The sequence below is a fragment of the Rhea americana genome, unplaced genomic scaffold (genome assembly GCF_003343005.1).
Source record: "Rhea americana isolate MKP2758 unplaced genomic scaffold, rheAme1 scaffold_99, whole genome shotgun sequence".
Classification (NCBI taxonomy): Eukaryota; Metazoa; Chordata; class Aves; order Rheiformes; family Rheidae; genus Rhea; species Rhea americana.
Genome location: NW_028187188.1, coordinates 3,196,795 through 3,221,757, shown reverse-complemented (window position 1 = coordinate 3,221,757; position 24,963 = coordinate 3,196,795). Strand labels below are relative to the sequence as shown.

The 24,963-nt window shown below is 37.1% G+C and overlaps 1 protein-coding gene across 1 annotated transcript in view; it reads left to right on the top strand.

The window, feature by feature from the left end:
• The window catches only part of PAPSS1 (3'-phosphoadenosine 5'-phosphosulfate synthase 1), a 46,974-nt gene that overhangs the window by 13,495 nt on the left and 8,516 nt on the right, over window positions 1-24,963 (top strand). The window contains exons 6-11 of the mRNA XM_085325672.1: window positions 3,534-3,647; window positions 4,412-4,523; window positions 6,748-6,953; window positions 9,187-9,322; window positions 10,757-11,025; window positions 17,129-17,358. Coding sequence (XP_085181798.1) covers window positions 3,534-3,647; window positions 4,412-4,523; window positions 6,748-6,953; window positions 9,187-9,322; window positions 10,757-11,025; window positions 17,129-17,358 — 1,067 coding nt within the window. The remainder of the gene's footprint in view (window positions 1-3,533; window positions 3,648-4,411; window positions 4,524-6,747; window positions 6,954-9,186; window positions 9,323-10,756; window positions 11,026-17,128; window positions 17,359-24,963) is intronic.

Below are 24,963 nucleotides of genomic sequence, written 5' to 3'. Positions count from 1 at the left end.
AGTAAATACRTAAGCCAGAGTGAGCAGAGACCAGTGCAAGCTTTAAGTGCTATCAAAAAAACTCAACGTGAAACTTTAGTAATTCCCACATCAATAAAACATGAATTTCTTCTCACGCTTACAAAAGTAAGCAAGCCTTCTGTGTTTTTAAATTTGTGGATTTCCTAATTCTGAGATGTGTGTTTGGATTACAAGTTGTTTTCTTTTGAAAATATACTACTGAATGTAATATAAATCAAATTCARTACCTCAAACTGATTTWTATATATATATATAAAAAGCAGRTATAATTTTGGAGTTATTGTTAAAGAACAAACTTCAGTTACATTGAACTGTATAATTATTAGCTACTGTGGTGGTGGTGCTGCTGCTATATTGTTTCTGGTTTGTTCTCTTGTTTTTTTATCTTCTGTATTCTGGGAAAAAACACAGGTAAACTTTTGAACCACAGCCAGTCTGTTGTTTGCATGGACTCCAGAAAGGAAGCAATCATCCATTTAGATCTGCTGATTATATAGATATTTCCTAGATGATTTCAGTCAAAATGAATTGGCTTGAGTAAGATGTAGTATTTAAGCTGAACGTGGCTTATTTTGACTGAAGCAAATATCTAAAGGATATTTACAGCAGAAAACCAGCAGTGAATAGCTGTGGTCAGAAATTCCTCATAGAGATGCTCCAATTGTGCCAATGGCTTAAGTGAATTTAAAATGAACCAATATGAAGAGAGAGGCCTCAAGATGGAAAACCTTACCCCATATGGCAAAATTGTGACTTGCTCTTCATATTGCAGTTTTTCCCCATACTTAAAATACTGACAAACTTCCCTGCAAGCTGTAGATAAGTTCAGTGGTGATTGTACTCAAGTAAGTACTTTTGGTTTTTTCTTTCCATATATAAGTGAATCAGTGGCTTTGCACCTTACTTAATACAAATTGGTAACATCGTGCACTAATGTAAATTGTATGGTACTTGTGAATGCTTATCTACTGGGAATTTACCTGCCCTTTCTTTACTGACTTTAAGTACATTAGCATCAACAAAGAATGCACCACTGAAGTTCACGTGTTCTCATAAAGCTTCTAGCTTATTTTTTATTGTTTTGCAGTTATTTATATGACTGCACTGAGAAATATTAAGTATTGAGGAGCACTGTTTAACTTAATCTTTGTTGGAATGAACCTTTGAGTAAAGTCACCACTTTAAAGTGGTCAGTAGGTGGCCTGCTAGCATAGCATTTTCTTAAGATTCATATGGTTTCATACCTATGGAATTCATAATATGGATTGATACAAATTCATACCTACAGATTCTTCCTGCAGGCTTTTTTAATCTGAATTGTTTTTCAAAATACTATTTCTATGCCTGCTACGGACCCTAGATTTACTAGTTCTATAAATTGTCTAAATGCTTAGAGAATTAAATGAGCTTGCATGACTTAGTGCTCTGAAATGACTTTCTGTGCTGTCTCTTTAAACCAAACCCTTAGCAACCTCTTTGCACTCTCCCCTCCTGCCCTCTTCCCCTCCAAAAAAGTTTTGTGATTCTAGATCAAAATCCTGTCAAAATGTCTTAGGTTACTATCTATACTGGGGTGAATTACAAATGTTTGTGTGGTCATGGCTGTTGTGGGTTTCTAACCTGATCTTTTAGATAACAATGTAGAGACTTCAGCTGCTTTTCTAGCACAGCTGGGTTTTCTGTTCTGTATTTCTGGTCTGCTTTTCTTTGATGTTGCTAGAACTGTCTTCAGCCTATCCACATCAAAATAATGCAGTAGACAAATTATTGACAGATACTGCATTTTGGAGCTGCAGTTTTCTCTATTGCTTTGCCCATAAATGGGATACTAGAAACAGGCTAGTATTTGACAGGATCTTTGTAACAGCTTAATTCATTTCAAGCTTTTGATGAGTTTTAAAACTAGGACATTATGGCATAGAAATAAACTGGGCTCTGGAGCAGAATCTTCACTGAAGTAGCATGATGCGTACTTAATCGTTACACTTTGCTCGTAGGTCTGCTGTTCTTTACAGCAGGTAATACTTGATTTGATGTCTGGACTTTACTGCTGTGGCAGGAATCTCCTAGAGCTCCCCTGGCCATAATTCTGCTGCTCGGGGAAGGGGGGGGGGAAGAGAAAGAGAGAGAGAATAGAAAATGAGTTTTGCCTTGCTTACTATCAAATAAAATCAATTTTCCAAATGAGCTCTGATAAATAATAGATTGAGCTTTCCTTATGAAACACAATTTCTAAGTTCTGGTTTCAGTTATTCTTTTTTATTTGTCTTTGGAGATATGACTTACCTAACAGCTAGGCTCACCAGCTCCTTTTTACTCCTGCAGTTGTTTTATCACCTATTTATTTACATTATCCTGCTTTCTTTGTTTTACTTTCCGTGAAGGTAGTGCCTTATGACTGATACAGTGCTTTTAAAATGCTTGGACAAACTTTTTGTTTGCTGTGGTTTAGGCATAGCTCTCTCGGTGCTTCATTTACTGGAAAAATAAAGATAACTTCTGTATTTTTATTATGGGTCTGTGTATACCTTACTGTAAGAATAAGCTTTTTTTCCCCAAAAAAGAAAAGCATTACTTTTCAGAAGGATTCAAAAAATCTTTTTAAAACACTTACGCTTTTTAAGAACTGTCAGCTGTTTTTTTTTTGTTTTGTTTTTGTTTGATACTGAATATCAGTGGAATATTTGACTAGCCTTTGGAGGAGACTCTTTAAAGGTTTATTGTGATGGCTTTCTCTTTTAGCAGTCTTTTTGTTCAATGAAGTTGTTCATTTTGTATGTTGGAGTAAGACTGTCTTGTTTAAAACCAAAGTAGGAAATCTGAATTTTTTTCAAATATGCAGTTGATATTCTGGTTATAAAACTAGATTCAGTTCATTGCTTATTTACCTTACATATTTTACATTGCATGTACAAATTACTTCCTGCATTTAAATATGTTTCGCTGAAGTGTTGTTCCACAGATTGGATGTTGGTGTTACGTCATTAGCTGTAGGAAATGTATTCAGTTCATACTTCTGTGTTGAAAAAGTTCTGTTGAGGAGACCTTTACCCTCCCTTTTATCATTGCTGACGTATTTTGTGTAGTCAGTTACTTAGCATCAAATGCTCAGTCTCTAAATGCAAATGTGAAAGAATACAGTATCTTTTTCTGGAATACAGTATCTTTTTCTGCTATCAATAAAGTATACATTAATGACTCATAAAAACTGCACTTAGTTCAACTGTTAATATTTACAGGCTAAATATTTTAAGTGTATGTTGTACTTAAAGCTTGGAGAAAGCTTTTTTTCAGGATATCTCACTCTAATTAGTTACTCAGACAAGCAGTTTAGCTAGCAGTATATCAGAAACTTAGGAAAGTGCTGTATTTTAATTGAATAGAAGTTACCTAATGCATAATCTCTTGCCACAGAACAGTACAACATAAAATTTTACTTATTGACTATGTGTTCAGCAGCTAAGAAGCATTCCAAGCAAGTGTTATATTCTGATTCCTCCTTTTTTTTACAGGATATTGTACCAGTGGATGCCTCTTATGAAGTAAAAGAGCTTTATGTGCCAGAAAATAAGCTTAAGTTGGCCAAAACCGATGCTGAGTCTCTGTTAACCTTGGAAATAAATAAGGTACTGCGTGCTCGGTCATCTCCTATACCCATCGCTTGCTTATTGTCAAGCAAATACATGTTTTAAGCTAGGGAAGAAAATGTGCATTGTAATTGTTTCAGTGTAATTTAAGTAATAAAATTAGTCATTCTCTTTGCAAAAGATCCTTGCACAAGAAAACTCTGTCCTTGCCAAAGACTTCTGACCAAGTCTCGGTAATGCACATGTAGAAATAATAAAAGCCACACACAAAGTCACAGTGTGACAGTTTAAACTCCAAGGGAGGAAATTCCCTGTAAACGAATACTTCTTAAACTAAAATAAATATTCCCAGGAAAACTCCCAGAGTTATCCTATAGTACTTTCTGCAGTAAAAAAAATCCCCTTTCTAATCTTTGTAAGATTAGATCTCTTRTTATTCACCCCCATAATTCTGATAGTCTTGTCATAATTATGTGTTTTCTTTTTCACTTGGTTAGCTCACTGTATTAAAAAACATGCAAGTAGAACTCTCCAATTCTACTAAGTTGAACAGTATCMCACCTTTAGAAACAGAATGTACTTTTTTGGCGCCTGCCAAAACTATATAAGCAGCGAGGAACAAGGTGTTCCTTTTTGTTACTTGAAGAGAGTTTGAACTAACTTGTTATGATTAAAAATTGTAAGAAGTCCTACACCTAGTGTGTCCCACATCTTATGGATACGTATCTATTATGATTAATACCTAATACTTACCGTGGGGTTACTTTTGTCTGCTTTAAGTATTTTCACCATTTCTTTACAAGGTGGACATGCAATGGGTGCAAGTGCTAGCAGAGGGCTGGGCAACACCGCTGAATGGCTTTATGAGGGAGAGAGAATACCTGCAGTGCCTTCACTTTGACTGTCTCCTTGATGGTAAGGTATTTCCATTTGTAAAACTAATCAATGTAATTGTATATTATGAAATGTCATTGATGCTCTGCTTTTTAGTGTTGAACTCTGGTAACATGGTAACACTTTATCAGATTTGTATACAAATCTGAGGTAAGAGAACTGAGTTAAAATTCAGATTAAACTTGATATTTTGTTTTTTAATTCCTACCATCATGTCACAATTTGAAAAATCAATCTTTTTTTGGTTTTACAAATCATAATTTATTTTAGAATGCTCTCATTCACTTTTTAAAAAAGCTGAAACTTAGAATAGACATTCTATTCTTGTTTTGAAGAAGTTGATTCTATTATTCAGAACAGCAATTTAATTGCTATTTAGCTCTGTATGAGGAATGCCAAAAGATTTGTTCTGTAACAGTGGTGGAAGTAAGGACAACAAACTGACTTGAATACTGGAGCTATTGCAAGAATAAAACCAGAATTTGAAGAGGCAGATTGAGTATGGACAGCTTTCATGTGCAATTGGATTACTGACTTTATCTTGTAAGATATTATTTTGGAGCCCAAATGTTGGAAAAGGTCACTTGTGTTCAACCTCTACGATCCAGTCATCTTTCATCCCTCTTACTTTTTTCAGTTCCTTTTTTCATAAATCTTGCAAAAGCTGTCCTGTCCAACAAAATGCAATCTTCCCCTCCCCCCCAGTATATCCAAGTTTGCAGCGTCTTTGGGGGAATGCTAATATTGTTTTCATTACACCTGCCTTTCATTTACTTGTCAAGATGAAATTTATTCCTCAGATGACGTGCTATGTTTTTGACCATTAAAATAGCTTGCAGCTCCTTATATCAACCTTAGTCTTCTGTAAACCTTAGTCTTCTGTAAACCAGAATTTCTTAAAGACTTTTAAGGCCTTGTAAAGGTGAGTGTTTGAGATAAGGCAGTATTTCAAGTTTGTAAACTTCTCTTGCATCTGTTTTCATTACCTCTTAAATACAACAAATAAAATACCAGTTAGGAAAAATGAGAATAGGTAATCTCTCTTATAATTTTCAGGTCTAACCTTGAACAGAGCAGTTGTATATCTTTAAATGTTGCCAGATCTCCTCTCTGCAGGTATCTACTGTGAAATTTATGTACAAGAACACTTTGGTGACATTTTTAGGAGCATGGGTTGACTTAAACCTGCTTTGCTACTTGAGCCAGTAGCAACAGGGTTAAATCAATATAGTGTCCCTCCCTGCATAGTGTATTAGTGCTGCAGTCTAAGAGCAGCAGTTGTTTTCCAGGGTTTTGATTCTAAAGAGAGGGAAATTGTTAAATACCCTCAATGCCTGCCTGCCTTTGGACCTTGAAAGAAATATCCACATTGATTTCTGCATCATAGAGATCAGTGCAAGCGTGTAGTTATTTAAACTTTTCTTAAATGGTCTCAAGCTGACAGTGCTCAGTGTAGCCTAAAGAACTTACTTAACTGCCTTGCCTTGGTTTCCCAGTTSTACAATTGCTGAAAAAAGATGTCAAAGGTATTATATAATTATTATTACTCACTCATGGAATTTTAAAAGCAACCTGATATCCTTTCACAGTTGAAAATTTTCACAGAGTGTTTATCTACTTTGCTCCCAAAGCAAAAGTCTTTTTTTCTTCAAAGGTGTGTGTGTGTGTGTGTGTGTGTGTGTGTGTATGTGTATACATATATATATGTACACACACACACACACCCATGTTTCTTTTTCCTTCTCTGGCTGTTGCCAAACTCAATTTTTGATCTAGTTGGTTTGAGTTCAAGTTTGAACATGCAAGACTGATTTTTTAGAAGAAGATATGCAGCACATCCTTCATTTTGGATTATGAAGGAAGGAGATAGAACGAGTTAGTGGTATTCTAGGTGATCTGTTTAAAAAGATCAGTTGCGTGTTTCTGCTTGCAGTATAGCTTCTTGTTTAAGATTTTCATTGTTTTGGAAACACAAAAATGTAATATAGTCTAAGTATTTGCATGCAACTCCAAGTTTGCTGTTTTTAGTAGTTCCTTTGTTCTTTTTTCTCAGTGGTTGCATAGCCTTATAGCATGTGGAACTTATGCAAGAGTTCTTTCTAAAAGTTGCTTTTAACACTTTGAGATAAATGCTTTAACTACCTGTTGCATGATATAAAGCCTTGGCTGTAACTCGTTAAGAAGGTAGATTTTCATGATCTCGTTGATGGTCATACTAAGAATGAGGGTTGTTTTCACTCTGCAGGAGGAGTTATCAATCTGTCAGTGCCTATAGTGTTAACAGCTACCCAGGAAGACAAGGAAAGGCTGGATGGATGTACGGCAATTGCCCTGGTGTATGAAGGACACCGTGTGGCCATCCTCCGTAACCCTGAATTCTATGAGCACAGGAAGGAGGAACGTTGTGCAAGGCAATGGGGAACGACATGCAAGGAACATCCCTATATCAAGGTGTGCTTTTAAAAGTTGAAGATCTAGTCCTAGTATTTATGCTGTTTATAGAGCTTCAATTTAAGTGGAGATAATGTCAAAGCTGGCACCAGTCCTAGACATAAAGCTTCTTTGAGAAGCTTTCATTTGAGCAGAAACAAAGACGATTTTTTTGTTCCGTGCAGCTGTCGAATAGTCTGCACTTAGTATGAAATTATAATGTCAAGTATGTGCACATGAAATGAATTCAGAGTGTAATGTAGAATCTGTGCAACAGAGGAGAGATCTTTGCCCTCTAGTGTATTTAGGAAATACATCCTTCTGTGGACCCAGGTGGGTCATCAAAGCTCCTTAATCAGCAGATATATGCATTATGAAGACAAGAAAACATTTTCCTTGCATGTGGAGCATGTGAGAATTGTCTAGYTTAGATGCCTTTGAAATAGGCCCGCTTTCTAGAGAGTTCATAATTTAACTTCTTGGGGAGTTATTTCCTCTCCATTGTGTTCAGTCTGTCTTTTTTTTAATCTCGACCTTTTGTGTGTCATGTAAGAATATTCTAATTAAAACATACTCATCATACTGCAGTGTTTGATTTTGAAAACTGATGCAAGTGTTGCATTRTGGCTCTACAGAGAATGTGTTTCTCTTCCTGTTTCTGGTCTTTACTATGCCTTTTTACATCTCTGACTCAAAAATCAGATTAAAAAAATCAAACAAACCTCAAATTGTGAGCTATAAAGAGAAGCCTTTGCGTTTGCGTTCAGAAAGTACCTGTATGACTAATAGCCCTACACATGTGAAAACTGTGTTTCTTGACTTACGAATATTTTTATTGCAATAATATTTTACTAACTGAAGTTGTATTCAGAATATCTGGAATAGGGCATCTCTTGCTAGAGACAAGTAAGTGTATTATGGAAGACTTTCAAAGCCCTTGATGTGTTCCGGGCTGATGAATATACCTTTATTGAAAGCTTACAATAATGCAAATTTAAGAAATTCCAAGAAAATCTAACGCAGCGATAATTTGAGCGACTTGTTATAGTACACAGCAATTACAGAATGACATGGCTGAAACTAATGTAGAAAATGAGGTCATATTCTCTGATCTATAGTGGTGTGTGTAATAGAATCATTACTGTACTTGAATCTGGTGCATTTAAATTCATCAGAAATCTTTCAGTGTTGGAGAATTAAAGTAGTACAGAGTTTTCTCATGTTCCTCCTCCCTTTCTCACACCTTTCCCCCCCCCCTTTGGTAACATGTTAAAATATGGTGTTTTCCTTGTGCGGATGGTGGCTGCAGCATCATCTAACCTCAGCAGGTCTTGTATCTCAAAGGAAAAAGTGCTAATTTAAAATTTTAACAGCTCGACTTGTGGATTTAGTAGCTAACGTTTTTAATGTTATGTCAGTAATGTTTGGTGTAATATTTAAGTTCCTTAAGACTGAAAAATGATCAGAAATTAATTGGTGTGAAGCTTGGATTTGTGCTTCCAACTCCAAAAGCAAATGCATTTTCGGAAATTAACAATTTCTGAGTGATTTCTATGGCCATTGCTGAAGCATGTTAAGTAGCTTGCCATAAATAGGTGGAGTTGTTAATTTTTTTTTTTTTTTTTTGAGGGGAGGTTTGGGCTTTCCTTTTTTTTTGGAGGGGGAGAGCTGGGTTTTTGATATATTTTAAGATGTTACAGGAAGTGAGTGTAGAACACATGTTGCTGTGTTAAAGTGCTACAGTGAAACAAATCCAAAAGTCATCCTATTTCAAAGATTCAAATTTAATTCATAAATTGACTTTGAATGGTCAAAATTTCTTTAATACTTTGTTACTGACTGTACTCTTGTAAATAAACTGCAGAGAGATACTGGAACTGCATTAGATTTCACCAACAACTATAAAGCATGCAGCTTTATTATACTTTATATATATAATCAGGCTTTCCAGCCCTTATATGTTTTTGCCATATAACGATGCTGATTGAGAGTAGTGACTGCTTGTATTTCTATATAGAAATACTCATTTGTGAAAGAAAGACTTTCACCTACTCAAGACTAAATTTGTACATACCATACATATTTGAACTCTGTTCTAGTGATTTTTTTTTTTTAACGTTACTGCTTGACTTAAGACTCTCAAATAAAATTGCCTCAGAACTGACCCTTTGGTAAGGAGATGTCCTAAGTATTCAGAGCACTGCAGTGTGGCACAAGCAGAGAGTCAACACTAACAAGGACTTTCTTTTTCTAGATGGTTATGGAACAAGGGAACTGGCTCGTAGGTGGAGATCTACAGGTCCTTGATCGTATTTATTGGAATGATGGGCTTGATCAATACCGTCTCACTCCTGCTGAACTTAGGCAGAAGTTCAAGGAAATGGATGCTGGTGAGTAAGTTTTTCTTGCTTTATGTCTTTCTGCAAAGATTTATCCAAATGCCTGCTGCCTCAAGATTGCAGGGGCAAGCACTGTTACAGGGATTTTGAATGCTCTCTGTACTTGATGTGTCTTTGTCTTTTACTGGTATTAACATTTTTAATCTTAGACACTGCCTTGCCTAAGCACACAAGAGCAGACTGGTAATCCCTGAGGTCTGATTTTTATCTTTGCATGCACACAAGTCATTTTCACTAATGAATATTCAAGGAACAGGGATAATGTAAATGTGGTAGAATATGATTTGAAAATCGTCTCTGGGTTTGGCTAAAATTGTAGAGGTATGGTTGAGTACTGCAAACACCTCTTCCTAGGCCTCTACTTCTCAGAGGGTCTGTTAAATAAAAAAGGGAAAGCAATTGGTGAATTGAAGTGAGAGTACAAGAACAGCAAGAAAACAAACCTTGAAATAATTCTTTTTTGCTTTCTTAAAAAAAAATAACCACCCCACAACTGTATTTACTAATTCTTTCCATGTCACTTTTATGATGATTCTTTAAAAAAAAAAAAAAAGGTGGAGGGAGAGAAAGAGATATTAATATTGTGCATTCAGTTCTTTGGAATGTTTTTGATATAGTTTTCTGTCATCTTTCATGCTCTTCTAAATAGCCTATTTTATGTTGCTTCTGGGGAGCAAAGCTCATGACAGCCATGCAAGGAAACTGTTGCAAAGTGAAAGATGTTAAAAATTAAAAATTCTGAGCTGGCTGATAGATTTATATTGTAGAAGAAATTAAGGGTGGTGGGTTCTTGTTTTGGGGATTTTGTTTTGGTAAAGCAATTGTGTTAGGCAGATACATAGTTCATCTTAGATTGCAGAAGAAGAGAGACATCCTGGTTGTGCCAGGATTCTTATTTGACTGGTTTGAAATACTTTGGAATAGCAGTTAGCCTTATTTTGTGCTTACTGAGTCGAAGGTCTGGAATGTAGGAAGCGAAGGAGACCTGTTAAGGTACATTAAATTGCCATAAATTGTTTTTATCGGAAATATGTCCATCCGTTCTCCTGGTAATATGCTGAGCCTTTAAGATAAGTGGCAGAATTTGGTTTCCTTGTACAATTTAACTTTACATGCTCAAGCAAGTTTGAAATCTCTGAAGAAATTATAGATATTGGAGAAACTAGAGTAGTCGTGCTGAAATTTCAAAAATGAAGAAAGCTGATATATGTTTCTTTAGTATGTGGGTTTTTTTTTTTTAGTTTTGCCGATTAAATAACAGTGCATAATAATTCATAATCCTTTAATGACCTGTGACTACAGCTAATCTACTTGTTTAGTAGGGTGGAGATGAAAGATCTTACTGTTTGAAGTTTTTCTGTGGTTGTATGACTCCTGCTAAAATAATTTGTTGTATCTTTTTGTCTGTCTGTCTGTTTTCCATAGATGCTGTCTTTGCATTCCAGTTACGCAACCCAGTGCACAATGGGCATGCTCTTTTAATGCAGGATACTCATAAGCAGCTTTTAGAACGTGGCTACCGGCGACCGGTTTTGCTCTTGCATCCACTGGGAGGCTGGACAAAGGAGGACGATGTTCCTCTCATGTGGCGCATGAAGCAACATGCTGCAGTATTGGAGGAGGGAATCTTGAATCCAGAAACAACGGTGGTAGCTATATTCCCTTCCCCCATGATGTATGCTGGACCAACTGAGGTAGATATATCAAGAGTTAAAAACAAATCAAAAAAATGTTTTGTGCTACCCTTAATATGTTTGTGCTTTTTTTTTTTTTTTTTTTTTTTTAACGGACAGAGGTTACTAATATCCATTGGGAAATGAGACTGTAGAGGCTTTCTCTGTGATGAGACAAATCATTCTTCTGTGAAGAAGCTTGTATATTGGAGGGTTTTGTGGAAAAGTCAGGAGATGATACTGTTTTCAAGCATTCATTCCCTTTATGGTTATAAGGGCATGATGATGAATTATTCCTTCCTTTTTTTTTCTTTTTTAACCTTGGAATTAGAAGATTTATTAACATTCAAGACAATTATTCAGTGTTAAGATACTTCTGTTTTTTGACTCAGTTAAGCAGGCTGTATTCTGAGGCCATTGGAAATGCGAAATAAAATCGAGAGAAATTTCTTATTCTATTCAAGATCAGGACTGTGGATTTTGTTGTTTCTTATAAGCTTATGAATCTTAAAGAAATAGAAAATTCCCTATTCAAAAGCAACTTAATTGAGGTATGGTTCTGTTACACCACAGCAGCATGCAACTAAGTAACCACATAATAAAAAAACCTCTTCCTTTAATCACATTTTGTAGGTCATTTAAAAGACATTTATACCAGATATATTGCTGTAACACAAATGATTTATAGAACAACAAACRGCTGTTAATTTGGTATGGTTATCTACAGGATGGATGCGAGTTTCCAGTCTGTAAAGATTTAATAGTCATGTTTCATAAGCTGCAGTTTAGTATTCTGTTTTCCTTCTTTTTAACGTTCCCAGTAGTTAATTTGAAAGAAAAGGAGCAAGTGTAAAAGAGAAAATTCTGCATCAAAATGCAGCAAATTCACCTCCTTTGGAAGGAAACTGTGTTCTGAAGTAGTATGGAGATCCAGAAACTGGACAGGCACTCCTGGTTGTATTCTTGTACCTCAAATATATGGTTTACGTTGTTCTGAATTGTTTGAAAGTTAGTCAAACACCATCACTTACATTTAAAACAGAGTTCTTGCTTGCTGTTACCCAAATGACAACATGAAGCTTTATTTTTCTTAATTATGCTAGAACTGTTTGGGAAAATGTGCTGCCAACTGTAGTGGTATGCTGATATTTCATGTGTATAACTCATTCTGTGCTTACAACATAAATATTTTAATATTAAAATGATAAACACATCAGAATCCAGATGCTTCCACAGCACCCTATTTGCTTGATCAGCAGTGGAGTCTTTTGTGTCATGTCTAGATGTGGTCAAAATGAAGCCTGATACCAACTGTACCCTTGTAACTCATGGCTGGTTCCTGTTTCCGTTATCTGACTACTGCTTTGCAGACCTCTGTTCATATTAACTGCAAAACTCCCTTCTTGAGTGCTCTCTGTCACTGAGGCTAGTTCCTGCTTTGAGAAGTCAGTTTCTGAGCTTCTTAAAGTTTATTAACATAGAACAATATGTGCAGTGACTAAAATACAAAACATTCTGATCTTTTAGATACCTATCTGCATCTTCCAAGTATTTATCATCAGCAGTTAGTTAAACTTAATTTTTTCTTTAGTGGAAGGAAAGTGTATCTACCAATCTATGAGTTTACGAGGTAATAGTAACAAATGTTTGGTAAAAAAATATTTTGTCCTATAATTTGTTTCGCCTCACTTTTTCTTTCCCTTTAGTGCTTATCAGATGTTTTACTGAAGATCATCTAATTACTGTTTAACTTGCCCAGCTAGTTTACACTATCTAGTTGCTAAGTAGACTCTTAATTTTTCTGTGAAGGTAAGGTTGCACATGCAATCAAATGKGGTGACTTTAGGGTTCTTGCTGCTTGGCTGGTCCCGCACTGAGCCTGTAACGGACTGAATGTTCTATTCAGTGATGAACTTGCAAGTATTAGAAGGGAAAAAACTGTGTCCACAGAAATGCTCATGTATATGCATGTGTGTACAATTGTGGATAAATATTTAGTATTTATTGGGGTCTRTTTAAATTTCCTGTCCTGAACTGTGGTAAGAATGAGTAGTACAAATACATATTTTTGCAAATATATGTAAAAATTTCATTAATGTTAAAAAGATGTTCTGTTTTGTCAACATCTTATATTTCAGAGGAAACTTCTGGAGATCTTGTCAAGGTCTATTAAGTAGTCTAGGGAATTACTGCTATATACTTGCTGGTTCTTAAACTCTGCTCTGAGTATTCATTGTCAGACAGTAAGTATTGAGCTATATAGATAGTATGACCATTCTTTTAAAGAATATTTACTACTGTGAGAACAAATTGATATTTCCTGAAATGATCTCTCTTTGTTACTTGAAGTAACATGATTACAACAGTGTAGTTATTTTACCTTTTATATACTGTTCAATAATTAAATTTTCTGCTGAAAGTATTGCATCTAAAAACAAATCAAGAAAATTCACCAACACTCACTTAGTGGATAACAAGTCTAAAAATTGTAGATTATAGGCAGAAAAATTCCAGATTCAGAAAGGACCTTGTTCTGTCTTGGCTGTGATTTGCCCATAGCAAGTTAGATGTTGTCCTGCTTATAGAGAAATGTAGCTACCTGCATTCCAGCCAGTGAAGATAGTGAAAAGTAGCTAAAACCTCTGTTGGAAGTGTTAGACACCTTGCACGTTATGCCATACTAAACATTACTAACAATCTTTTAGAGGAAAAAAAAACTCTCTCCCCTTACTTAAAAAAAAAAAAAAAAAAAAAAAGCATGTTTTTTCTGGATAATTTGGAAGCACTTCTTTGGTTGTAGGCTGCAGATACCTGCATAGCCTGTATGCAGGTTTTCCTCTAAAGTGGATTTTTTTTCTTTTAAAAAAAACTTTCAGTAATAACTGATCTGTAAGGAAGAAGAAGAAAAGTCAACATTAGGATCTTGGCTCTAGAGCAATCATTTTGAAATGTGCAGTAATGTGGGAAAGTCATTTGCTGATATTTAAAATACTTTGAATATTGGGTGAAAGGTAGTTGGCATCCAAGCAAAAGTCCAGTAAAGGTAGATTTTTTTTGATTTTTTACTCTTGTTCCTCCCCATTTCATATAGATACCTTGAGTCAAAAAATTTGAATATGTTCAGGAACAAGATGTCTAAATATTTACCAAAACCCAAGTTACGTTATCGGTTGAAGCCTTCTGGGATTTTGCAGTCATAAAAACAGAGCCTCACAGAAATTATTTACATAAAATAAAATCAAAACTGTATATTTGTTGATTAACTTGGTTTCTTGAATGAGTTGTTAGTTTAGAAGTAGTAAACAGTGGAGAAGGACTAGACAATGGTAGAGTATTTCTAATGTGCATGCAAGTTTAAACAAGATTGGGTATTGACAGCTGGTAAGTGATTATAGCATCTTCAGAGGATTCTGCAGTGCATTCCCAGCACCTCTGTTCTTGCAGTGACAGTGAACAAATAGCAGCAGCTTGGCTGGGGCTTCTGAATGTGAGCTGCACAGCATAGGCATTCTTAGTGCTCAGAGGCCTGTTCTAGCATTCGTGTGCAGTACACGCCAGGTCTGTCCATCCTTTGGCCTGACATACGCTTAAGCGCTGCAACCCTGTTTTGAGCAACATGCTTAGCACCTGCACCAGTATTTGTGGGGAGGAGTTAGCTGGGTCCAGAGGGTTCTGTGGACTGGATAAGAGGGCATATATGTGAGTTTCGTTCAAAGTCTTGAAAATAGATAACCATTTCTCTGCAAAGAGATTTTTTTTTTTTTTAACAGGAAGATATTGCTGCATTGTTCTTCCACTGAGCTGTTAATGTGTGCTCTATAAGCAGGGGATTTTCTTACTCTATCCTTGCAAAATTCTGCATTTTGCTGCTTCATACTAGCAATGAGTGGGCAGAGCTGTTGCTTGGCAAAATAAAAAAAACTATGCATCATACTGTGATCTCTCCAACAGCTTTTCCTCAGCCCAGCAACATCCTCCAGTTATTTTCCAGAACCTGCTTTGAGGCTTCTCCCTGAAGAAATTTGGACACTAGACTGACTGACAGGGACATACATATGTAAATCAAAATAACATTGCCTTTAATTGGTTCCTGGAGTATTTCTGTGATTAAGAACTCTTCAGGTGACCTAAGAGCAGAGTAGAGCAACTTTCTGGATTTCCTGCAGATATGAAAGTGGTGCTGTGAGTGTTATGTGATGGATGAAGAGAAACTTCTAAAGGATCGTATTAGAAGTTCTGCACTTCAATTTATTTCAGTTACAATCCAAAATGAGTAGAACTATTTTCTGTTTCTCTGCTTCATCTGTTTTAATACTTTGTTGACTTAGAGAATGAGATGTTTGAGAAACATGGTGTTTGCTGGCATTTAGCTTTCTTAGCAGTCACTTCTTGTAAGATATGATCAGTTGATAATCTTATCTTCGGGATTACAAATGCTTCCTGATTTACTTGAACCTCCCTCCCAGCATAGTTTGAAAGGCAAAAGGCAAAATCAGACAGAGAAGCTTTTAATTCTAGCTCAGTTTGGATGTGAAAATGCTGAATCTGAGTAATTTCTTTAAATTGTGTAAATTGGTTGATGAGCGCTAGAGTAGCACTTGTGAACACAGTTTTTTAACTAGGCTTTTTTAACATTTTGATATAGGATGTTTGGCAGCTAACTGTTCATCAGGGTGTCTTTTTTAGAGAATAAACGAATGTAATTCAAATAGAGCAATTTAGGGCTATATCACATTTAAGCTTCCCAAAGCGCTTGCTTTGGCATTGATCCTTTTCTATAAAAGGAAGGGGCTGGAGGGTGAAATATCAAGAACAACTGAACTAAAGAATGGAAGAGTAACAGCTTGCTCATCCTCATTGTTTTATAAAATAATACAGATCATCTTATGAATGAGGTTTTGCAGAAGAGTTTTCTAATTTTGATTTTGAACAGTTTTGAGGACCTCACTAAGCATCTATATAGTAAAGATTTCCAATTCCAAATAGGTGCTGAATGAGCATGACCTTACAAGGCAGACACAGGCGAGCATCAGATTTAGCAGAACGTGGGAGAGAGTTCAATACAGAAACATTCACTGCCATTTCCTTTTTATCTACTTGCAAATTGAACGGATGTGTGGCAGTTTATAGCACAGAGCTCCCTACTCACAAGTAAGAAAGTGTCATGTTAATTTAGAGAATAACTCAATTTAATTCAAATGTGGCTAGATCCCACTGAGACAACCCAATTACCTTGAAGTTATCCATATTTTTGTTACTTGTTAGATTACTCAGAATGGTCGGATTAATTTCTGGTTGGTGACTACATGACAATTAACAAAGGATTTTTTTATGTTAAGCACTTACAGGACTTGACAATATTTCTGAAGCTATTTGTTAAGGGGAAAAATGTAAAAGAGGTGATGCTTGAGGCTAAAAGAGGGGGCTTTAATTTTAACATGAAAGTAGGCATAGACATTCATGAACCTGACTGATGTAATATGGCCAACAAAAATTTAAGTGACTAGTTGAAAGCTAAGCTTTCTTGCTCTTTTGTGGTTGTCATGCCTATCTAAGCTGCAATAACTGTTCTCTAGTATTTTTCTAGGGAAAACTTGATTATTTTACTTAAAAATGTCAGACTTGTGGTTGCTGTTTTTCTTCCTCTTAGTGTATAAACAAAGTATTAATTTTTTTAAAGCAACTTTGTGTACATTTGAGAAGTGACTCTTTGTGATGCGTCACAAACAATTACATTATTTGGTATATCAACTTTAAAATGTTAAGTTTAGGGAATGGGGCTTTAAGTTGCAATACCGTGAAATGAAAAGACTTCTTTAATCCTTACTAAACGATTACTAATATTTTAGTGTTGTTAAGGCTGTTTTAGGATGGCTGGCACACTCAAATTATACAGTTCCAAATGCGGTTCTAAAGTAACTTTTTAAAGCATTCTAACGTACAAAAGAAACAGTGGAAAAGTGTGTCTGGACTGTAAATTCAAAGGTGATTATTTTGGTGTGGCTTCATTATAAAACCTATGTTAGTCTGGGGTGGAAAGTGGTAATTATGCAGTGCATGCATATTAATGGTCATATTTCAACTATTTTCTTCTGTTGACTTGCTTTCTCTGTCTGTGTTCTAGGTTCAGTGGCACTGCAGATCACGGATGGTAGCAGGAGCTAACTTCTACATTGTAGGGCGAGATCCGGCAGGAATGCCACACCCTGACACTGGGAAGGATCTGTATGAGCCAACTCATGGTGCCAAAGTGTTGACAATGGCCCCAGGCCTCCGAGCATTGGAAATTGTACCCTTCAGAGTCGCAGCTTATAATAAGAAAAAGAAGTGCATGGACTACTATGACTCTGAGCAGTAAGTTGTATTTAAGTTTTAAAACTTAGTAAGCTTTTTGAGCAATATCATTCCCCCCCCCCCCCAGTCTTACAATGCTTGTTTAGTTTTTAATTAAATTCGTATTGTTCAAGGATATCAGTCTCTAGACATGTCTTCAGATCTCTAAAGCAGCTTGACTGTAGAATGGTATGGGTACAGTTTCACAGCAGAGCTAGCCTGATCCAACATTAGCTGTCACTGAAAGTTATGCTTTTCCTCCCAGGTACAGGAGTTTGGTTCTGGAACAAGTTGGCACAGGCAGCTAAATCCTCCAAAAACTATTAATTTTCTTTTATGGTTAGCATTCTGCTGGATAACCTTCCTAAATGTGCTTGCTGTGGATCAGGTACGCTTAGGATAGGATAGAAGAGACACAATGGGAGAGTGCAGCAGAGAAAAGAAAGTGGAAATGGGAGGGTGACAAATAGCCATTTGATCTGTTTAACAATGATGTGAAATAGTGCCAAAGTTCATTTTATGTCTCAGTTTATACCCATTCTGAGATTATTTTTCACTCCTGCGTGGTATAACCAAGAGCCCAGGATTCGCTCTGTGTTGCTATGGTACCACGAATGCCACTGCAAAGGGAGGTGATTTGTTAGGTTAGTTTAAACCTCTTCTTCAGGTTATTGAAACCATACTCTTGCTTTCTATAAAGCTATAGTTGAAACCATACTCTTGCTTTCTATAAAGCTATAGTTGAAACCCATACTGGAATACAAACTATCAAGTAAGATGCCTTTTAAAAACTTTAGCATATAGTTTTGTTTGGGCATATTTTGACTGTTTCTTCTAACTGAACAAGTGCACCTGTACATCACAGTTCATCTTTGCAAGCTTGGATTCAGCAACAAGGTCAGGGATGGATGGATCTGTAGAAATGAACATGTCTCATCTCTTGGAGGTTGTTCTTCTGTGGCAAGGGTTGAGGAGCAATACCAAATTTCTCTTGTTCTTCAACTGCTCGTGCTACGTTTACATTGTCTATACAGGTCTCCAAAGATGTCAGTGTGAGTTGTGAAAACTGACCAACAAGTTTTATAAGTTTTATTCATCAGCTGGTCTCTTTTTCTTCCCCCCCCCCTTTTTTTTTTAATGATGAGTTACAATTATCAGTGGATAGTGTGCTGGCTTAACCTTGACTGTGAGTTTTATGTAACTTTGCTTTATGTTTCAGCAGCAAATTCCAAGCACCTGAATTGGGCTGTTTTTATTTTTAATAGCTCCTAAGTGATAYTGTCTCTTCCATAACTAAGTAAATTTTATGATATGTTCTTGCATATTTGGAAATAAAGCAACAAGGGCAAATCTGTTGAAAACTGAGAATTAAAAAAGCTCCACTATATATTACTCTAAAATGTCCATATGTGTTTGGAAATGTGACGATTTGCTACACTGCAGATGTTTTAAAATGAAAGTTAATCAGAGAGGCTTATTAGTCAGTTGTAGTTATAATTGCTGATGATGATCGTCTTCCCTTCTGTACAGGCAGCATTCCAACCTGAGGCTTTCTTCAGTGCTGTGGAGCTTCTCTTTGGACAGCATTACAGCCTTCCCCTTCCCCCCCTGCCCAGTTAATCTCTGTTTAATAGCATCAGATTAGACCTATGTGCTCATATAGACAGTACTTTTTTCTTTTTTCCTTTTTAAGGAGGAATAAAACCAAAGTTAGAGGCAAGAGTACTCCTAATGTATGTGACCAGAAGGCTTTTTTCCTACGTTTATTGCCCCTTAGCAAGCTACCTGCTGAACACTTCACTACCTTTGTGTCATCCATTTTTTGAGTTGCTCCTAGACTTTTTGCTGTGCATGGTAACTAGATTCTGATGCTAGCATGTTGTGCAAATTTGTCACCATATACCATATTGCTAAAAAGGCCATTGTAGTAAATATTAAGGGTATTTGTCCTGTTTCTTTATTGTCTAAGAAATTCAACAATTGTTTTAAAAGATAAGTGCATGAAGATTCAGTTAAAAGTTACTGTTGTATCACTTTTTTTTTCCTACTAAGTTGAAATAGTAGGAAATTGAGAAATAGTAGGAAATGTGAGATACCACAATTCCCGTTGTGTGAAACAAACATTTCATGGCAGAATATTAATTCTGTGATCATTGATACTATGCTCTTGGGGGGACAGATTTGGTTTAGATTGAGTGGAGCAAAATTGTACCTCTGTTATTAGCTGGAGCAAATGACAAAAATATCTGTAGAAGGTGCTTTTGTCATAGACTCTATTACATGAACCCTGATGTCCTTTACGGATGTTTTATGGAGGATTTTTATTTTGAGCGTTTTTTCCTTGTCTCTGCCACTACCTTGGAAAAAAGACCCCACTGCTGTTAATATGCCTGGCACTGTCAGAATGCAAGACTACTTCGTGGATTTCTTCCCCAGATTCTGTCTGCAAGCTGTGGGGTGGAATGCAGTGTGACAGCAATCCTCTAGATGGCAATGCAGCCGCATGCAGGCTGCCTGAACAGAGAGCCTTTATTACTGCTGCTCGCCATGGGCATCTCACCATGGTAGGCTCGAAACAGAGTTAGAGCTTGAGTAGGTACAGCAGGTACAGCTGGCTGCATTTCAAGGTAATCTGTGCAGTGATGAAAATGTAAGACTCTTGGGCCCTGTGATGTTAGACTCTGTAAGGAGGAAGATGGGGAGTAGAAGGTTGTTTGGAAACATGAGAGGATCTTTAGTAGATAAGGACTTTCGAGGCACAAAAAAGTGATATTCGTGGAAGTCTTTCTGAGTTTTTCACCTGTTTTCTGAGAAAAACAACATTAAAGTGTGTGGAAGAGGGTTGTATGTATGCATTGCTTGGGTGTTTTTTTGGGGGGGGAGGGCGGGGTGGGGTATACGTAGCTCTTGATTTCTACTATGGCATTCCCAGTGCTTTGAGGCTTGGAGACGTGACAGCCAGCTATGAAGTTCAGAAACTTACATTGCTAACAGATGCATGGGAGATTATGGCCAGCATTTTTTGCATGAATTTTCCCCACTGTTGAGCTATCTGCCCCTGTGGCCTCTTGTTTCTACAAACAGGCCTTTCTGGACCACTGTAGAAGTGAAATTGTGGTTTCTGGTCTGGGAGAGTTCCTGTTTCCTGAGTTTTATGATTTTTGCCTCATGGGAGCCCTGCAAACTGGATCAGTATGATCCTAGTGCCCTGAAGTCAAAATGAGATCAAAAATGCTGCCCTGCAGCCTGATGACTGCGCCTGCCCTGGATAAGTCATTCACCAGTAATCTGGTCATTCATAGTGCTACGCAAGTTACCAACTGAACAAATGCTAAGTGGTGGGTGTTTTTTTTTTCTTTCTTTGGGTGACAAGTGATGAGGCCCCAAGTTCTGTAACTTCTTTGACATTGCTCTGTTCACTGTGACTTGTGCAATGTTGAAATGTCAGGGGACTATGTTTCAGAAGGTTGGGAGCAGGAAGCTGAGTTGGAGATTGCTGTGGGAACAGAACTGTCTTTCTGGTTCCTGGGTTTTCTGAGATCCAGATTGGCTAACACCATGTGTCTTTCATGGTCTAAATTCAACTACCCCAGAAGCAGGGAGCAGGAAGTGGTTATTCTATCACCAGGTGGTTGTCATCTCTACTCTTTCAGGCTTCTGTCTTTCAGCCTGTTTCCTCTGGGAAGGTGCTTGTGAGACAGCGATAGTCATAGAGATACTACCTGATTTCTTTGGTATCTCTCTAACTTGACAGAGTTGGACTCACACCTAGCATGTCAGCAAGGACCTCTAGGGTTTCCTGCAGTTGGGCCCTGTCCCAATTATAGTGAATTTCCATTTTGCTCCTGAAGGCAGGTCCAAGCTGTGGGGAGGAGGGGAGATCAACCTTTGGCTAGTAGTGAGAGGCTACCACCGTCTTGATCTCAGTGCCAGAAAGATCTCTGACAAATTGGGGCTGCAACAATGGCTGTGGCATGCGGTTGCTTTCCTTGTGATACCTCTGAACATTCATGAGCAGTGCTTTGCAAGAAAAGTGTAATGCTTGCAGAATCCATGTGTGTCTCAGGAGCTAGGAGTGCTAGACTGGGACTGGTTAGATATATGTCAGAAGATGCTGGGTAACAGTTTGAGACTTTCCTGAAGTGACCATGAACTGAGGGCAATCCTGGGAAACATCAAAAAGCCTAACACAGCCCTCCACTTAGTAAACTTTCACACTCATTGCGTCTTCCTGAATGCACACTTTCCTTGAAATTTGAGTAGATCCAGTACCTCTGCTTGGGAACAGCCTAGAGAATGTAATTGTTAATTTTACGGGTGTTTGGGCTGCACTCTGCTCTTTGGTGATGTTGGGCTTCTGTGGTGCTGAGTTGGGGCTGAAGTCACCTTGCAGCAGGTGTATCTACGTGTACACCTGTGTATAAGGAAAGGCAGAGATAACCTGGTTGCCTTCAGAGCTAATAATGGAGCATTGTGAGTGAGGACAGGGTGTAAGAAAAGACTGAAAAAGCATTTATGCTAGCTGTGTAGTAATTGCAGTTGCAGTTTGCCCAAAGTTTCATTCTCATGAAAACACATTTTTGAAAAAATTGTGTCTGAAACTAAGATCTAGGAAAAGGAGTTGAAAAATGCATTTTAAGTGATGTGGTATTAGCACAGAGCAAACTGCATTTAATTTTGCCTTTATCCAAACCAGGATAATAAAAAATCTCTTTTATTGCTGCTCAAGTCAAAAAGCAAGCTTAATCTAATCTTCTGTAGGAAGCTTGAGCATTTCCACTTGCATAGAGTTCTGAACAAATAGTACAGTTGGAAACTGTATGTGAATAGTGGTCCCTTCCTTATCCTAGCTTTCACCATTCTAATTTCATAGAAGTTTGGATCAGTAATTGAATGTGGTCAAACAAGATTTGGAAAAATCTACAAAAATAATTTTGTTTACAATAAAGTTCCAAATGAATGTCTTATCTGTGAGCTGCTGGTAGACTGAGGTGTTGAAAAAAACAAAAACCAGAAAAATCCATGCTGAAACTCTTCTTTCTTCCACCCTCAAAGGAAATAAACAGTTTCTGTATTTCTTCATCCAAAAAGGTCTCTCAAACAGGTACCACAGACAAGTGTAATTTGGGATTGATGGCCTAATAGTAATTGTTTGAGTGTGAAGAGTTTCCCAAGACTTTACAGAAACAGTCCTGCGAAATGCAGCCACAGACTACTGCTGAGAAAAAACTCAGTTAAGAAAGGAAATCAATCTGGCAACTAAAAACCCTCAACAGTGTTTGGGAAATTGGATATTTTTTTCTGTCTTGGTAGAAAAAAAAATCCCCAAACTGAGATCATCTTGGCTAAACAAAATCCCTAAGTAGGGTTACTAGAGCAGACTGTTTGTGCTTTCTGTAAAATAGGAACAAAGCATAGGAACAGGAGTGTTTATCGCTTTATTGTTTATTTGAGACCTTTAATATGGTCATCAACGCTGACTTAATACTATCAAGCCTTACTTAGAGGGCAGCTTTTCCAACGAAGAACATTACTTTCAAATATGTTTGATATAATATCTAAATTTAAAGTGATAGTAAGAGACTGAGATGGGCTCATTTGATTGTTCTCCTTGATTTAGTTATGTGAAGTGAGGTTTAACAGCTAATATTATGCATAATTTAGAATATGCTAAAACACTGTAGAAGCTTAAATTTTCCTGCCACTCAGAAAGGAATTTCATTCACAGCAAGTAAAGTATTTGCTTTGCTTAATATCAATATTAAGCACATTGTTATGTTCTGTTTTCACACAAAGTTTGTTTATGGTCAGGTTTTGAACCTAGCTGATACTAGCTAGCTCATTCAGCATGACAGGCACTCTCAAGGCACAATTACAAGGACTGACGCTATATGGGACAGCAATCCATTCCTCTTCTAGGCATTGTACTCTTAAGTTATGACTTGATGCTCTGAAGCAATTTGCAGGACTGAGAGTCGCAGTTAAACTGCGAAGCCAAACTTAAATTCAGTAGAAATCATGAAAAGAATTACAAGGTTAGATTTCACCCCATGTCAGATCCTGTTCAGGGAAGGTCAAGTTGAAGGAGGAAAACTGTTAAAAGATTGAATGCCAGGTAAGGATGTCTGTGAATTGTCCTAGGAATTAACTAGGTCTGAACGTTTGTCAGCTGAGTAGAACATGGTGGTCACCTTAAAGTGAAACCAGAGTGAAGTAATGATGTTATTTTGTATTTCCATATGTTTGTCTCCAAAGCACATTTCCCCCCCCCCAAAGAAATAAGCAACACTATGCATGAACCGTCTGTACTTCTGTACTTAATCTGGTATTTCAGAGTAATTTTTTAAGACCTTGAGGGCATCAAGCATTATCCTCCACAGGAATGAGAATTTCAAGAAGTTCATTTGCAAATATCAAATGCCCTAATATAAGGTCAAGGTCCCCAAGAATTAACTTGTTAGTACTCCATCTAGCTGAAGTGACTGGTGTGAATGTGGATTATACGAAGTGTGAGTTGGGAAGAGAAGTCTTGCATTAAGAAGTGCTCATCAAAGGCCCTTTGGCATGCTGAAGGGCATACCAACAGGCATGTGAAATTTGGGATTCTCTTGAAATTGTGATAGTGATCTGTAGTGCTCCCGAGTGAAAATGAGTTATGTAGAATCATAGAATCAGTAAGGTTGGAAGGGACCTCTGGAAATCATCTAGTCCAACCTCCCTGCTCAGCAGGGTCACCTAGGGTATGTTAGACAGGGTTGCATCCAGGCGGGCCTTGAAGATCTCCAGAGAAGGAGACTCCACAACCTCTCTGGGCAACCTGGTCCAGKGCTCCGTCGCTCTCACAGGGAAGAAATTCCCCCTCACGGTCAGGCAGAACTTCCTGTGCTTCAATTTCTGCCCACTGCCTCTTGTCCTGCCACACGGGACAGCTGAAAAGAGTTTGTCCCTGTCCCCTTGACGCCCTCCCTTCATAAGATGTATTCAGATTAAAGTGGAAGGGAATAACTATTGAAATTTCTTAGTCACTATTAAGGTACCATATTGAGACTTTGGAGATGTGGTAGAGCCAGGAACTGACAGGTTTTCTRTATGTCTGTGGGTGTCTTCATACTGTAGTTTTCCACTTGCAAATTGGAGATAACAGTTCTTATGACCAAAAAAAAAAAAAGTTAGATGCTTGAAACTTTGTTTCAAACGCTGCCTCATCAGTATTTGGGGCATAAAAAAGCATAAAGAGCTTTCTTCATTGCTGGATTTGCTTGTCATATAATAGTATAAATATCTATTGTATGCAAAAAAATAGAAACCCATTTAAAAGGTTAAAATATTAGTCTTTGAGAGGAAGGAAAGAACTGATATATGAATTCTTAGGTTTTTGCACTTAGTTATGTTCTCCTTTCAGAATCTGATGTTCACTTACAGCATGAATAGTTTGAAGAGGAATTGAACAGCACAAAATCATTGTGTTCCTGTGAACAAATCTCTTAAGGTGATTTTATTGAAGCCAAATTACAGGATATGTCTAATTCTTATGTTCTGRTATCTTCATTTCATTTGTAGGGTATGGGAGAACTTCGTGTGTCTTTCTGAAACCTTCTCATCAGAGAGGGCTAATATGTTTTGGTG